Source organism: Bufo bufo, chromosome 1 (assembly GCF_905171765.1).
Source record: "Bufo bufo chromosome 1, aBufBuf1.1, whole genome shotgun sequence".
Lineage (NCBI taxonomy): Eukaryota > Metazoa > Chordata > Amphibia > Anura > Bufonidae > Bufo > Bufo bufo.
The window spans coordinates 453,710,659-453,728,791 of record NC_053389.1 but is presented as its reverse complement, the minus strand read 5'-3'; the positions used below and the strand labels follow the sequence as shown (position 1 = coordinate 453,728,791).

Genomic DNA, 18,133 nt, shown 5'->3' with positions numbered 1-18,133 from the left:
TCCCCTGCCCTGCAGCATCCAACTGTATCGCTCTCCTGAGGACGGTGATACAGATGAATGTAGAGAGATGAGTGCTTCCACAATGGAAACGCTCATTTCCCATGGCCCTACTGCTGCCGCCACCCCTAACTTATTTTCAGGGCTGCGCTGCCCAAGGCCTTGCCTAATTGGTAATGTGGCCCTGGGACCTCCCAGGAGCAGTGGACCCTGGCACTTGCCAGGGCATGCTGGGTGCTGACGCTGGCCCTGTGTACCACAGGTGGGACCTGCCCTGCACTGCCCATTTTTATTTAACAACATGTGTGCCTGAAAACTTATGCACATTAGACCAGAAATCTGTGCCAGCTCTCTATCTGTGTTTTCTAGTGCACAGAACTCCTGAAATGCACCAGAATTATTACCTTTTAATTGTGGTGCATCATAGATTTGCTATCCAGCCTTAGGATATGTTCACACAACGGATTTAGAAAACACACTGAAAAAATCAGCACAGAATCCGCACAGATTTTCTGCACTGTTTTGGTGTGGTTTTTGGCGCTTTTTTCAGCTTCCCGTTCATTTCAATGGGAGAATCAGTGTGGGTTCTGCTCAAGATAGACCACGCAGCATGGGGGGAAAAAAGCAAGTTCTGCCTACCATTGAAATGAATGGGAGGCCTTTTAGAGGCGTTTTTTGGGAGTATTGCTGCCACAAGGTCCGGTTTTCTGATGTCGTTTTTGAAGCCAAAAGCTGGAGGGAATTAAAAAAAAGAAGAAGAAAAATCTTACCTGTCCTATACACTGTCTTTCTATAATCCACTCATGATTTTGGATACAAAAACTGCATCAAAATACCTGAACGTGTGGCCGTACCCTTTATACATTCCCCCCTATTGTATTTCATGTTTGCTTGCTTTATTTAATTAGGCAATTAAGACTTAGCACAAATAATGTTTGTCCTCACAATTTTCAAGATCTCTGCTTGCTGTAACTTAATGAAAATATTCTTGCTTATATCCAAAAGTTAAAACTTACATACCTAATAAACTCCATGATTATGCACTGAATATGAAATCTGACATGTTCCACCAAAAATCTCTCACCAGCTTTAGGCCTCATGCACACAGCCGTTGTTTTGGTCCGTATCTGAGCAGCTGTCCGCATCCGTTGCGCCGTTCCGTGGTCCGCAAAAAAAAATAACATGTCCTATTCTTGTCCGCGTTTTGCGGACAAGAATAGGCAGTTATATTAATGGCTGTCCGTGCCGTTCCGCAAATTGCGAAATGCACACGGACACCATACGTGTTTTGCGGATTCGCAATTTGCGGACCGCAAAAACCCCCAACGGTCGTGTGCATGAGGCCTTAGTCTCACAGAGGGTAAAATGGTAATGGTATTTCAGTGCCATAATTGTTACACATTTCGTTTGGTATAAATTCTTCACTGACGAAGCGAAAATTCAAGAACTACAACACTGATGTGCCATTTTTATCCTCTGTGAGATTAAAATGTTACTTTTTCATTAAAAAAATATTTTTTTGTATATGTTACTGCTGCTGCAGCATTATGCATAAAGCAATCTTTAGTTTCTTCATATACCACTGTTTTCCTTGAGTTTTTCCCTTAGTTATGGCTGTTTTAACCTCTACAATATTAGTTATGAGCAGCATAGGCAATATTCGTTTTCGCAATATTTTGCGAATTTTTGGCCTAATATTAGCCATAAATTCGCAAATTCTACAATTCTTAAATGCGAAAATCGGCAATGTATTATGTGCGTATTGCACACGCAATCCAGGCGTGGGTCACTTTTGCTACATTTTTCAAGCTGCTAGAAATTTCTGAGACTGGAGAAAATGGTTGGCAGCAACTTTTGTGACTGTGAGGAAGAACTCCTGATCACTGTAAGTAATTTTATATTACAGCAGTGTATTTGATTACATTTCGCATGCATGTCAGAACGATAGCTTTATATGCAGAGTGCTCCAATACATTCGTGATTGCACAAATCCCTATCACAGCACAGTAATTCCTATCACACTACCTAACACCCACACATCACTATCTAACCTACACTTTCTATCTCCCACTAACTATCTGTATTATATATATATATGAGCTAACTAACTATCTAATGTAATTGAATAAGGATCCAGATGACTCAGCAAAGCACAGAGCAATACAATGGCACTGTGCTTTCTCTCTCTCAGAACTGCAAAAACCAGCAGAAAATGGCTGCTGGGGAGGTTCTTATATAGTAAGGGGTGGGCAACTTTCCTATCGGTTGTTAGGGATGTTGCTAAGCTCAGACAAGGATATTGCAGCCTTCTCATTGGCCCACAAGCAAGAAGCAGTGAGGGTACTGATAGAAAAAATCTAGAATATTCGCGATTACGAAGATATAGCACTATATTCTAGATCTTCGCGAATTCTCAAAGTGCCAATATTCGCGATAAAAATTCGCAATTAGAATATTCGCGTTCAACACTATACAATATGAGGATCTCCTCAAAATGGCTCCTCTGCCAGTTCTCTGAGGCCAAAACTTCCCTCACTTCACATACACACTTGCTGTAGCCAGCAGCTTCCTGCCAGCCAATCAGATTGGATTACTGAGAGACACGCCTCCTCATTCTGAAAGCTAATGAAGGCATACAATGCCCCACTCTCTTCTGTTTAAGGGCACTTATTTCTATGACGGGGGACATAAAGTGCCATTACTACTGCGTGGAGGCACAATAAGGAGCAAATGTTTGTGAAGGGCACAAAGTAGGTATTATTACTATGCAGGGGCACAAAGGGGACAACTATTACTGTTGTAGCTGAAAGTTATTAATGAACCATGGTCTGAGACAGTGAAGAGAAGTTGCATGAAAGAGGGCAGGGCCAAGCCGAACTTTTATACCAGGTCCCATGAGCCTTGCACTATGGTCTTGTTGACAGCAAACAAAGATCTTAAAAATGGTGATCCCCTTATCCCTCAGCCAATTACTAGAATGGAGTCAGTGCTCCCCCATGCGTTTCCGCCACTCCATTCAACTCTATGTGACTGCAAGAGGCAGCCAAGTACAAGCGGTTGGTTATCTCCAGCAGCCCCATAGAGCAGAATGGAGCGGCAGAGCACATGTGTGACTGTTGCGCCATTCAAATTTGGGGAGCACCACTTGAGGTTCTTGTTATCAGCAGATTCCTCAGCTGTTAGACCTCCGCCAATTAGACACTTATCCTCTATCTTGTGGATAATGGATAAATTGTCTTAATGGGAAAACTCTATTAAGCATTATTTATATTAAACCAGAAAACCTAAGACAAAGTCCAGATTACAGGGTAACAGAAGGCCTAGCAGTCCTTGAAATGTAAAGCACATAGGTCAAGAGGTTGGAAGAAGTAATAACGCATTTTTTATAGATACATTTAAAGGTATGCATAGTATTATTAATCACAGTAGCAATATTATTTTAACCATATATCTGTCAATTGAATTACTCATAAAATATATCAACCTCAAGGAAACAGAATGCCTTATTGACTCCATTGTATGTGCCTGAATCCTGATGGTGTCTTCATGTCAAAAAGGTCACCTACACCTGTTTGCCACCACACACACTGACTCTAACAGTTTGACCTATATGACTCCACAAGTGACACTTATAGGCCCATTAGTCAAATGTTCCTCTGCTGTAGAGTTTTGTATGTTACAGTAGGCGATACGCTAATCCCTAATAGTCACACCTGCTCTGGCAACTGTAATAACTGATTGTCTATGCAGCCTGCCTGGGGGATACAGGGGGCTACTCTTTCTAATAACTGAGGTCAACACTGTGACAAGAAGTAGCCTCTTCTTGGGTGGCTATACCATATGCCACATATATTTTAAGCAACAGCAAAACAAAAACAAAGCACAAAAATATAGTAGTCAAACATCTCTTCACACACCAAAAAGTCTCATTTTAAGGACATAGACCACATTACCAGTGTCACCATTTGGGTTATTGTAGAATGCCACAGGAGACATTGATTGAGCAGTGGGGAAAATATCAGCTGATCCTTCATACACCCCTGACATCAGCTGTCCCAATAACAGAGATTTGGTATTTTCATTCACTATTGTTGAAGTTGGAGACACCATGTTATAAGGATACTGTAAAAAAAAAAGCAGAAAGAAAAAAAAAATCAAAGAATAATATTCCCCAATGAGCATTTATATTTTATCCAAGAATTGTATGAGCGGTTGCATATACGTTGGTGAAATACTCAAGTCTCAATGTAAACCAACAGTCAGTGTGTCAACCTTACCACAAAAAGATTCTGCAAGTAATGTTCATACGTTGACTACTCTGATCACAGACCCTTGGACCAAATTCAGAAGGCCTTTTCGCATCCAAGCCACCATTGTTCTACTGAAGGGTTCTACACTATATGGACAAAATTTTTGGGACACCTACACATTATACATACAGGAGCTGTTATGGCATCCCATTCTAAATCCTTAGACACTGATGTTGAGTTGACTTTGCAGCTAGAGGAGGTGTCACTCTTCTCAGAAGGCTTTATATAAGATTTTGGAGTGTGTCTGTGTGTCTGTGGGAATTTTTGATCATTCATTCAGAGCATTTGTGAGGTCTGACACTGATGTTGGATGAGAAGACCTTGCTTTCAATCTCTATTCTAGTTCATCCCAAAGGCTTTTGAGCCAGTCAAGTTCTTCCACACCAGACTCATCCAACCTTGCCTTTATGGACCTTGCTTTGTGCACTTGGGCACAGTCATGCTGGATCAGAAAAGGGCATTCACCAAACTGTTACCGCAAACTGGAAGCATGTATTTTTCTAAAATGTCTTGGTATGTTAAAGCATTACCATTTCTCTTCACTTGAACTAAGTGGTCTAGGTCAACCCTTGATAAACAACTCCATATAATTATCAATCCACCATTAATCTTTTCAGTTGGCATAATCCAGTCAGGCAGGTAACATTTTTGAGGCATTTGCAAAACCCAGACACATCCATCAAACTGCTAGATGGAGGTGTGATTCATTACTCCACGTAACACGTTTCCACTGCTCCAGTGTCCAGTGGCAACATGCTTTGCACTACTCCATCCAATGTTTGGCATTGTGCTTAGTGATATAAGACTTGCATGCAGTTGCTCAGCTATAGAAACTCAATCCATAAAGCTTCTAGCACAGTTTTTGTGCTGATGTTAATGCCAAAGAAGCTTTGGAACTCTGCAGTTATTGAGTCAGCAAAGCCTTGGAGTCTTTAATGCCCCATGCGCTGTGGTTCCCAATGGATTGTATTCTGCAATAATATCACTAACATTTGATTGTGAAACATCTAGGAGGGAAGAAATTTTACAATTTGACTGGTTACAATGGTGATATCCTATTACAGTACCATGCTACAATCCAGTGAGCTCTTTAGATCGACCCATTCTTTCACAGATATTTGTAAAGGCAGACTGAAGAATGAATAAAACAACTGAATTCCACAATTAAGAGGTGTGTCCCAATACTTTTGTTCATGTAGTGTACATTTAGTTTAGTAGGCTTCCATGCAAATGACTAAAACTGCTGCGAGCTTGTAATCTACTGAAATTAGGTTCCAAACTGAGACCTTGGGAACCATGTCTTTACATATCCATACGCGTATGCCAGGTATTAAATTTCGGTGGTATGTTCATTACAAACCTATAAGCTCTTGTGCCAAGTTAAATGAACACAAGTTCTTAAAGGAGTTTTATGAAAACAAAGATTCATCATACCAATTCACCTAAATAAAACATTTTAGAATTAGTCCAAAACTGGTAGTTAAGATATTAACAATGTATTTGACTAAGGTCACACTCCACAACATAGCAATAATACCTACAAAGAACTTCATATCATGCTTCATCTCTAAGTACTGCAGTAAATAAAATGTGTCCCACAAGTAGGAAATGGTGGCACCAATGGGTGCATATGTTACTCTAATCCATATTACATTTATCAGCTATGTAATATACTAATATTATATAACTACATGAAGCTAACTTCAGAATGGCACCAACAAATTGACCAGTCTGCTCACAGAAGATTACCTAGACTGTATATTATTATTGGAATCTGTCAGTTGTAAGATCTACTGTATGTATGTTTTTTAGCCTTTGTATAGAATAAAAATTTCCCTTCACTGACAGCAAAGACAGAATGAAAATAGTGAGAAAGTAAGGGGTTTTCTTTTCACATTGTGTTAGAATGAACGTTTACTGTATGCACTGGAAAAGCTTTGGTATATACATCAAACCGATCCACAGGCCGTTTTGGCCTCTGTAGGGCCAGTATCCGCCAGAGATGTCATTTTTTTTACTGTACGGAATAGTACAACAAGCTGTGCTATTCAATGCAAAGGGATCTATATACTGCAGGGTATACATTTTTAAAAATGGGTGCTCAGTGGCACCTGCTAAATGAATACATGTTCCTGTCGGGAAGTCCTTCTTTCTGAAAATTCCCCCAAAAGAAACCTCAGATAGGCAATACAGTGAAAAGAAGCATAATATACAAAGCAGAAAGCAGCATTCTATTTTATTATATAGTGATTATTTCTCATAAATACAACCAATTTTGTAATAAAATCAGCTCAGCGATCAGTAGTTACTGAGCTGAAACCCACCATAATTAGCTATTTCACTGAAGTTATGGCCACCAATGTGGGTACCATTCAATTGAAGCTCATTCATGTAATACTTGGCTAGGGCATATACCACCAGTAACCAAAGAAGATACTTAGGGGGACATTTATTATGACCAGCGTTTTCCACACTGGTCTTAAATCTCTTTGTGCTGCTGGAGGAAGCGCCAAAGTTAAGAAGAGGCACAGGCCTTCAGCTTCCTCCAGCAGGCCATGCAACAGATTTAAATCAACATCAGCTCCTTTACTGGCATAGATTTAAGCAATTTTCCAAATCAAAAACCAATGTGGAAAATGATAAATGCGTGGCTGGATTGGGGAAAAGTTGCAGGTTTTGCCGCAAAATGGCATGCAACAAAATCTGAAAGTTAAATATGCCACAAAAGTGGCATATATGAATTAATGAATGTCCCCCTTAGTGGCTCACTGATCTGACTCATACAGGGGTCTAGACCAGGGACCCCCGTTCTGTAAAGTCCATATACCCTAATAGGGCATATAGACAGTGACTGTCCTAATAGAGCAACCCCTTTAAGCTCCACTTACAGTACAATAGATACATCTGGAAAACAACTGTAAATAAAGATCAGAAAACCCCTTTAAAGTATAAACTTAAAACACAAAGGGGGACATTTAATCGAATCAGATGCGTCTATTATGTGGCTTAAAAAAGTCACAAGCCATGGAGATTGCACTGTTTTTGCGACATTTGGTGTTCCTCACCATGTTTTAAAGTGGTCTATGTTTAAGAACTAAAAGTGAGATTAGGCCTGGATTATGGCGCATTTATTATGTGTGACTTTTGTAAAAGTCTTACAAAAGTCGTAACCCATGCCAGGCAACCTCCTGGTGTACTATTTACACATATAGGTGTAACCCACATTACACTCACACCAAATATATTATTAAACTGTAGCAGTTCATAAGTTTGAAAGCAAAGCCAGACTGAAAACGGACACAAAAACAATATTTATCAAAAAATCTGCACTGGATCCTGGTTAAAAACCACTGTGGAAGGGGTATAGACGCCCCGAAACGCGTCTGTTGAAAGGAAGAAAAGCGCCCACCAAATCTGCTGGACCCCTACTAAAAGTATTGCACGGCCATGCGATAACAATAGGAAAATCTCCAGCCACAAGTACTGCTCCAACATACAGCTACGAACGCCACTGATAAGACATTATCCTTGCCTAATCCCGCGATACTGTGACGTCATCAACCCGAGACGTGCGACGGAAGACGCCGAAACAGCCGGCATCGCCTCTCGTGGAAGGACTGTTAGACGCAGCAGCGGGAAGCGGCATTAGGAACCAGGTAGGAACCTGAATTGCTAATTTAGCACGACAGTGGCTATAAACTTGCCGTTCTGGGCGGTCATACCAAATAACTTTGGAGAGACTTGTTTTGCTACAGCATTAGAATCTTTCATCTGTATGCACCAGGAGATAAAATACCAACCGGAGTGACCTATCACAGGTATTTCTGGGACACTTTAATTCGAACTGCAGTTTGCAGCATCACAAGTGTTAATAGTGGTTTTCTCCATTACAAGTTTTTGTTAGGAATTAGGTGTCTTAAAGTGACATTTCTGAACACCAACCGCCAAAGGATTATGATATTAGGATTCTCACCCCTCACTTTGTGCATTGGTACCAATTATATATTTTTATTGTATTTTAGTGCATTTTAGTATATGAATTGTATGTGATTGGAATTATTTTATTGGACTTAGCAGGTCCTACTACAATTAAATATATCCCTATATCCTGAGGTCCAAATGCTGTGAGTGCTCACTCCTCTTCTTTTCTCATCACTTACATTCTTTGGGGTCGGGCCCCCAAGTTGTGAGTTAGTAGCACCCATCATAACCACTAGGCGAGAGCCAACCACCCATCTATTTTTAGATTTATTAGGGGGTCCATGAATAACACCCTATAGAAAACTGAAGCTGAAATGCTGAATTTTCAGTTTAGTCGCAGTTAGTGCAGCTGCAAGTGGACTCATACATCAATCACTGAGACAAGAGCAAACATACAGTAGCTGACTTGTTCCTACTCCCACCACTTACTAGGGAGGAAATGGGCTGCCATTTCTCATTAACGGGGAAATCAAGTGCAAAATGTATCATGAATAATTAAAAGTTGGCACACAGATTTACATGGCAAAAGCTGCAATCGCCAACAGAAAGACTCCTGATAAACTATTATGGAGGTTTTGTGGCTCATGTATGGTAATAATGTACAGCCGATGGTACTGTGGAAAATCAATTACTGTCCACCTGTCTACTTGGGTTTTTTGCTTGTTTATTTTGCACTGATTTGAAGTTACACAATGTTACCTTCTGTTTCTCCACATCCATAACTAAATTTAGAATTTTGTGGGCTTCCTATAATCTATGAGTACAATGCATTAAATGACCTCTAATTGATCTATCGTAAGAAAAGCTAAAAGTAATAATAATAGTAGTATGATAATTTCCCAAGATAAGAACCAAAATCCATGGATAAAATAATTGATATCATGCAACTACCTTTATAAAATAAAAAAATATCACTCCGCTGGTTGTGCCTTTAGACCACATCTCTGACAATACAGTATAAACAACATTCACATCGATCAAGCAGGCCATTAGCTTTGGTAGGTTCTGCATAGAACATGTATTAAGCCACCTAATACTTAGGACAGAGCACAGTATGTGGAAGTTGTCTGGTTGGGGTCCAGCAGTATTGTTAACTTACAGATCGTTAGGGTCCATTCACACATCCGCAAGTGTTTTGCGGTCCGCAAATCCGCAAAACACGGACACGACCATGTGCGTTCCACATTTTGCGGACAGCACATGGACGGCACTTTAATAGAAATGCCTTTTCTTGTCCATGTCTGCGGACAAGAATAGGACATGTTCTATTTTTTGCAAAATGGAAGTGCGGATGCGGAACGGAAGTGTGGATACGGACAGCACACTGTGTGCTCTTCGCATCTTTTCCGGCCCCATTGAAAATGAATGGGTCTGTATCCGTTCCGGATCCATTTTGCGGACGTGTGAATGGACCCTTAGTGCGGATTCTACATTTTAGACTAACACATCAAAGAAAAATACACAAAATCAATAAAGAATTAAGTATCAAAAAGAGAATTAAGCAGGAAGAAACCTGCTCAGATAGAGAGTTACAATGTTACCCAAAAAAGAGCTAATTTATACGCTACCATGAGGGAAAAGAGTGCCCATGCACATAGACATAAGGCACTCTTTTTGTTCAGAACCCCTGATACTGTATTATTTATAGATTTTGTATAGGGGTATTAATTCTTTTTCGTTCATCATTGATATTTTATAACGATATTTTGTGTGTGCATTTTTTGCCCACTTTGCATTGCACTTATCCATGTGGGGGTTCCTGAGGATCCTTTTACATGGGCCAAGGGTCAGGCCAGTTATTGACCATAAATGGCCATATGAACACTCAGTTCCAATAGTTGGCCCGTGTAAATGTGCCACCAATCATCCAACAATCCTTTTAGGCAGCACATTGCCCCGTGTAACACAGAAGCCACCATTGCTGCATGTAAATTCAGCTAATAAATGGCAATGATTGTAAACAAATGTTTCTCATTCCTGATCTTTGCCCGCCCTATCGGCCCATGTATAAGGGTCCGACTCCTTACTTAACCAGTTAAGGCAACCATCTATGCATTTCTGGTGCAATCTGAAATGTTTTCAGTCTCATCTGCCTGTTTAACTGTATTTTGCGTCTAAGTAATTTTTGTCTGCATATGTAGAAGTGCAGTCTCTGTACAGATCGATACAACATGGCCATGTGCGTAGACACTTATGGATCTGGATACTAATTGGATCTGTGCTTCCACTGTCGTCTATTGTAAAAATATAAAAAAAAGTACTGTGGAGTATATTATTTTTGTTGCACCACATAGAAGCATCAAGGAAATAAACTAAACAAATAGATGCTAAACTGACTATCTTTATGTATATGCTCGTCTCACAGGACCTTTACTCATTCTGTAATAGTGTTCCCAATCAGTACCTATCATGTACCATTTATCTTAATTGTATCTTCTTATGTATAAGGGTCGCTTTTGGAAAGCTTCTGGTGAAAAGGTCTGGACTATACTTACACCCTTGCTATTTTAAGTATACAAATATATGCTTTTAAATGCATGACCAAAATGTGATGCGAATGTAGTCGAATGTTACAGCAGCGACTGTGAAACCACTGTGCCAACTAACAAATTTGGCTTTGGACTACTCCTAAGCGCATTATGCTGGCAGTTCCCTGATTACACCCTTTAACATCTATATAAGGATCTGAACCTTACTGCAGGAGAACCACCAGGCTGCTATCTCCTGGAGTAGTCACAGCTGACTCACAGCTGACCCAAGGGGGTAAAGAGACATCCGTGCAGGGCAAAGGGAGGGTCAGGAAGAATCATAGTCAGGGACAAGCTTAGGTCAGGGCAGGCAAAATATGTGCATTATGGTAAATGATCTGAGGTCAGATCAGGCAGCTCAGGATTAATAGGGTTGTCAGGCACAAGTAAGTTCAAGCAGTGGAGAGTCACAATTCAGGAAAAGGGCAGAATGTCTGTACATGGGTAGACAACAGAAACCGCACACCGTTTCAGCATAGGGAACCTGCTCAGGCACCCTCCCACAGGGGAAGGAGCCTAAAGTACACCAATTTAACCAGCCATAGGCTGGAGCAGTGTGCATGCACTGACCATTCCAGAGTCGGAGAGAGCATGCACACACCCTATGGGCAGAGAAAGGGGGTCTTGCTGGCAAGCAGGCCGCAGCCTTCGTAGGGGGACAGAGCAACCCCTGTGGTTGGGCCTGCCAGGTAGGTGAGAACAGTTAGGGGGTCCATGCTGTTGGTATACAGAAACCTGAGACTGGTGAGTTGAGCAGAGGTGGCTACGGGCCGCCATTGTAACATTGGATACATCTAATCAAAATGGTAAAAAAATGCTCCATGCACTTTCTTTATGCCACTAATCCACTCATAGGAAAGCTTCAAATGTCTAGGCCATTTGTCTAACTTCCTGACATAGTGACAAATTGAGACAAGCAAAGAAGGCACATGTTTGTCTAGTTGAAATATAGTTTAACATATTCATTAAAATAGTGAGATCTAATAAGTTTACATGATGTTGTCATGAAAGGAATAACCATCATATGGGCATCTTCGGTATATAAAGAAAGTACTTGCTTTGTCTTTTTATTTTAAGATTGTCCCAATGATGTTATCAGCACTCCTGTAATTGAAGGAATAACAGGAAACACTTGTAGGTGTTGAGCTATACCAAGTAGGTGTCAATGAAAAAAAAGGAGACTCTTTCTATTCCTGCAGAAGCCATGTAGATCAGGCAAAGTGTGAGAACACTCACCAAGCAATAAGTGGTTACTAATTGTTGAATGCAAAAAGCCAAACACAAATTTCAAAGAATATACCTTATATTTTCCTGTGAGAATTGTATTTTCAATGGCCAATCCTGTTTCTTTTACAAAGGCTCGAACCCTGTATTGAGTTATGATGCCATTTGGTTGCTGTGGTCTTCTCCAGGTAACTGTTATAAAGTTGGCTTCCACTTCTTTTGCATTTAAATCAGATACAGCGCTGGGTACTTGAAATGTATAAAGAAAGAACATGAAAAAATTTAGAGTGGATATATTTATTGTGAAATGTATATGCTTTAAGATCTTCATCAATTTTCTTCCAACCTGAACACCTATGCCATTTGTACCACTAGTAATGACTAGTTAGTTATTCTATCCCAGATTATAATTTGTTGTCTCTTTTTAATAGTGGCTTCACATACAGTTAGTATGATAGGGTTTCATTATATTGTCAGTATTAGACAAGGTGCAGACCACATTCAAAGGCTACATTTGGCAGAAGCACTTGAAAAAGCCTAAACATATGCAGGCCTTTACCGTTGCATACATCTACCCTTGACTGTCACTGGGAAAAAAATGTGTTGAAGAACATAACCTACTCTACAAAACTTTAGGATATGGCACCTTAATCTGTACAGGCCAAATGCATACCAAAAAGATAATTCTTTTTGCATTAGCTTAGTCATTGAAGTCGATGGACACATTGTCATATAAAGGATATTTCTTGATGTATGTGTCAATCATGTGCCACAGACATGGCGTGAATTCATTCTTACCATTTGGATCTCCCCATCTCTACTAAACTGAACTTGGATCACCATAGAACCCTGTGGTGATCTACATTTGCTTCAGTGGATCCACAGGAGTCATGGTATTACGGTTCAGCCCAGATACCAAAATGCAGTTGCAATATCTATCTATCTATCTATCTATCTATCTATCTATCTATCTATCTATCTATCTATCCTGTGATAATCTTGGCTCAAATTTCTCACTGCATCCCACTGCTTAAAAATCTATATTGAAACAAAATGAAATAAGTCCAATAAATAAACTCATATTACATCCACAAGTTCCAGCCTGACAGCAGGTCTGATACCCCAAACAGACCTTTCTCTTGTGTGAAACTGGCTTACCCTTTTAGAGGACCTGTGTTGAAACACTGGCCAACTGCCTCTATGCCTCATGACTGTGCTGCTGGACATACTTTTCCAAGTTGAGAAAATGTAAAAGACAATAAGGAACATTTATCAAGACTGTAAGTATAAAAAAATATATAAAACGTACCGGCACTGACAATATTGTCAGCGCTGGTACGTTTTATATATATATTTTCTATACTCCCAGTATCTACAATTTAGGGCAGTGGCAGTAACCCTTGAAAACACGAACCCAGCAGTGACTAATAGTAATTATATGCGATACTTTATTTACTGAAGCGGCAGAGCTGGTATCAGCTTTTATTTAATTTATCAAGATTGGTGTACCCATACGCCAGTCTTCATCTCCCTGCACTGGCGTGAGATATGCCTAATTTATTATCACTGCCCTGCCATGCACCATAAACTAAAGTCTACTCAGTGTCGGACTGGGGTGCCTAGGGCCCGCCATAAAAAAATTTTTTGGGGGCCCACTGTACGGATACATTCAAATATTACCTGCTCACAAAGCAGCAAGATGCTACCAGATGATTGAATATGGGGTTCCCTGCAGTAGCTTTTAGAGGGAAGGTCCTAGGGAAAAGAGGGCAATGGTAGCTTTCCTCTATACCTAGAAGTCATCTCAGCTCTAATCATGTCTGTAATAATAAACTGTGGAGTTTCTTTAATAATCTATCAAGTGTTTTATATGAACATAGGCTGGTTGAGGTGATATACAATGAATATATGTATCTTGTGCAGTAAGTCTACTGTGTTATTTGCCACTCGCATCTGCGCCATACCATTTACCCAGCACAAAGGGCTGGCAGGAGGAGACGAACGCTGGCCTGGCCCTGTCAATCAAGACTGGCAGGGTGTGGAATGAGGTGATAGACCGAAGCCTCTAGGAGCCGGAGCAACGCCCTCCCCCCACTGCTCCTAGAGATGAATTTCCATATGAAAAAAGTTAGAATTGTGCAGTAATGGGGGCATATATAAACACAATAATAGCAGAGTTAGGGTCTGCTGACATTAGCACATCGATAATATCAGCCAGTTCAATAAGGATAATTCTGGTGACAGAAACCCTTTCAGCTACAGGATGGTCTAGACTTCAGCTAGAACTTCAGCTAGAACTTCCGCCACTTCCTGGTGAAAGTTAAAGTAAATCCGGCGGGCAGCGCAAAGCCTGCCCCTTCTGTGAAGCCCACCCCCTTTTCCTCTGCACTTCAGAAATATGCCAAGGAGCTAAAAAAAACACAAAGTATGGTGCACATCCATAAGGCATTCTTTTCAAATTAAGTATTATTGCAATATACGTGCAATAACAATATTGTAAGTTTTTGTGTACTTTTTCCTCTCTGGCAGCACCCCCTGCTGTTTATCTTTCTGGTCTACTTTCTCCTACATTCAAAGATGGACTAACATGCTTAGTAGCTTCCTGGCTCCCTTCCCCTTCCCTCAGTCCCAGTGTAGTCATCTCATAGTGAAGCAAGTGAGACCTTGGAGAAGGAAACTATGAGGCATTACATACCATATGTATCTCTGGGGCTATATTTGAGGGACTATTTTCTATGCAGGGAGAGGGGTTAACAAGAGATAATTACAATAGTTCTTGCTGGGACATGAAGGTGCTTGATTGTCTGCTTCCCATCCATAGAAAGGGAAGAAAGTCCTCCAAACAAATGAGGAAAAAAATGTGAGGGAAACTCATTTAACATAGTTTATTGAGTAGTAAAATCTAATGGTGGGTTTACATTGCCTAATTGTTGAGAAGATTAGAAGATTATCGGGGACAAACGTTCCCACGAACACTCATTCACGATAATTAGCCTGTCTAAAGGTGCTGCAGATTACCCAATGAAACTAACGAAATGATCATTCATCAGGTGAAACAGTCTTTCATGTGGACACCTTAATCATTGTTTCTGGGCAGCAGATCATCCTGTCTCAACAGCGATCTGCTGCCCAGAATATACAGCTGTATGAGGAGAAGTAATAGCAGTAGTCATCGCTCATCCTCATACAGTGGAGGTGATCGCTGCATTGCTTCACCTCACCTGATGAGCAGCCAATTGTCGGTGAGGAATGCTTTCTTCCTGATAATTAAGTGCAAGATGCAGACCCTGGACTTATTGATGCCAATGAGTCCACAAAAAAATGAGGATGGCACATGGACAACATCAGTATTTTGCGGATCCAAGGTTTGTAGACCAGAAAATGGTTGTGTACGTGAGGCCTATATCATAGTCAGAAAACTTTGTGTTCATATTTTTGGGGAAGATGCAGAAGGTTGTGATGCTTGTAGCTGACACCTATCATTTTTTTTACCATGGTGGAGCACTACTGGAGATGTTTGGCAGTGGTCTGTATTTTAAAATGTATGATAAGCCGAGTGAACATGCTGTAGGAATAATATGATATAAATTGTCTAATCTAAAGGAGTCCAATAGTTGTATGTTCTGTATGTTCAGTATGTTCTGTTCCACATATGGTAGAATTAAGATTGGACACAACTTTGGAACATTCTCTCCCGATTTTGCCTCTGGGTGAAGATCTCAGCAGGAAGGAGACAGTTGTGTAAAGGCCCCTTTACATGGGCCAATTTTGAAGGCGATTGTCCGAAACGAAGCGAGGCTGCTCGTCAGTAAAGGAGACTGCTGCATTTACAGTACATGCCATCGCTCGTCCTCATACATTTATTGCCATCACTCGTCCCCATAAAGATTCATTGTGTGCCGGCAGCAGATGCTCTTTACACAGCATGATATGCTGCCAGCAAATTACGATTTTTGTGTCCGCTTAAATGATGCGATTACCCGATGAACAAGCGTTTCATTCATTTATCGGGTAATTGGCGGCACCTTAACACCGGCAGATAATCGCTAACGAGTGTTCCTGTGAACGGTCATCTGGCCCGTGTAAAGGGACCTTAAGTGCCTCCGTTAAGGGCCCTTTACAGGGGCCGATTCTCAGCCAGATGATCGCTAACAAGCGTTCATAGTAAGTGCTTGTTCATCGGGTAATGGCATCATTCCTGTGGTCACAAAAATCGTCGTTTGCCGGCAGCAGATTGTGCTGTGTAAACAGTATCTGCTGCCAGCAAACAACGAGTCAGTATGGAGATGAGCAATAGCATTAGCGATTGCTCCTACCCATACTGTGGAGGAGATCGCTGCATGTAAATGCAGTGGTCTCCTTCACTGACGAGCAGGCGCTTGTCGGGATGGAACGCTATTTCCCCAAAAATCACCTGCAAAATTGGCCTGTGTAAAGGGCCTCACCTCCTTCCTGTAATATGTAAGTGAATCAGCCATATTTGATTTGAACCTATGGGGCATGAGTATGGGATCCCTGTAACAGAAATGATATTTCAGCTGTGTCATTTTTCTTTGCAATTTACCAATGTAATTACAATGATGTTCCATTATGTGTGTGCATATACAGGGAGAGAAAAAATTTCTGTGTATTTTTCTCTTTCTTAGGGTGGATTCACAGTAGCGTTAGGGATTCCGTTATGGCTTTCCTTTATAAAATTGCTATAACGGAAAATACGGAATCCATAAGATGGAAGGACAGATCTGTTATGCTGCCCATAGACTTGTATTATGACGGAATGTAAAATGGAAGCCTTTAAAAGGCATTCCGTTTTGCTTTCCGTCTTAATAGAAGTCTATAGGAATCATAACGGATCCGTCTGGTTTCCATTATGCAGAACAGAGAAAAAGGTCCTGTTTTCAGTCTTGCATAAAGGGAACCAGACGGATCCGTTATGATTCCCCATAGACTTCTATTAAGACGGATCAAAACTGAATGCCTCTAACGGAATCCAGAATACTAGTGTGAACCCACCCTTACTTTTTGTGTACTAGTATTCATCACACAAAAAAAGACCATTAAAGGGAGCAGCAAACAGAGGATATCACTTCACAGGTCTTAATCAGATCAATTAGAGAGTCTTTTGTGTGCACAGAGACTATTGACACTTAATTATGAGATCACAGGTACAGTAGGCCTAAACTCACTCTCAATACAGGCTGCTCGGGACCAGGCAAAAGTCTTTAAAGTGCCACAGCTATCACACTACACCAAAAACACTTAATGACGTGTTACGTCCCACCCTGATCCTTGCCAGGGGAAACAAAGGTGTCAATGTTAATCACCACAGTAGTGTAGAAAGGTCAAAATCACATCATTATGTCACCTGAAAACAACAGAAAGCCTTGTCTAGAGAGCACAGCCAAACGCTGGTTACAAAAATTACACTTTAGAAAAAAAAAAAAATATATATATATATACCATGTTTCATATCACCAGTTAGCTTTCCCTTCTTCTGATCCGTCAGAAGAGAGAGAGAAAAAAAAAAACAGGATCCAGTAAAAAAACAGCTCCTGTTGCATCAGTTGTCATCCGTTTGAGCTATTTCTGCCTGAGATCCGTTTTTCACATGGGAAAAAACTGCATGCAGGACTTTTGTTTTCATCTAACAAAACGGATCTCAGACAAAAATGGCTCAAACGGATGACAACTGATGCAACAGGATCCGTTTTTTTTACAGGATCCTGTTATTTTTTTTTCTCTCTCTCTCTTCTTCTGACAGATCAGAAGAACGGAAAGCTAAACGGTGATGTGAATGCATCCTAAGGCCTCTTTCACACGGGCATCCCGGATTTGACTGTGATTGCGTTCTGATGTTCAGTTCTTTCTGCGCGAGTGCAATGCGTTTTGCACGCGTGTGAGAAAAAACTGAATGTGGTACCCAGACCCGAACCCGGACTTCTTCACTGAAGTTCAGGTTTGAAAGGAAAATAATAGCATTCTGAATACAGAATGCTTAGTAAAATCCTTCTATCTTCATTCAGCAGGACCTGCGCTGACGTCACCAGGCTCACCATGTGGTGAGCGCGATTATGTCATCAAAGGTCCTTTTGC

The 18,133-nt window shown here is 40.8% G+C and overlaps 1 protein-coding gene across 3 annotated transcripts in view; it reads right to left on the bottom strand.

Annotated features, from left to right (window-relative positions):
• PTPRQ (protein tyrosine phosphatase receptor type Q) overlaps window positions 1-18,133 on the bottom strand; it is a 538,157-nt gene that overhangs the window by 265,040 nt on the left and 254,984 nt on the right. For all 3 annotated transcript variants that reach the window (XM_040408443.1, XM_040408453.1, XM_040408462.1), the window contains exons 27-28: window positions 12,117-12,289; window positions 3,951-4,119 (exon numbers count right to left, since the gene is read on the bottom strand). In XM_040408443.1, the coding sequence (XP_040264377.1) occupies window positions 3,951-4,119; window positions 12,117-12,289 (342 nt within the window). The remainder of the gene's footprint in view (window positions 1-3,950; window positions 4,120-12,116; window positions 12,290-18,133) is intronic.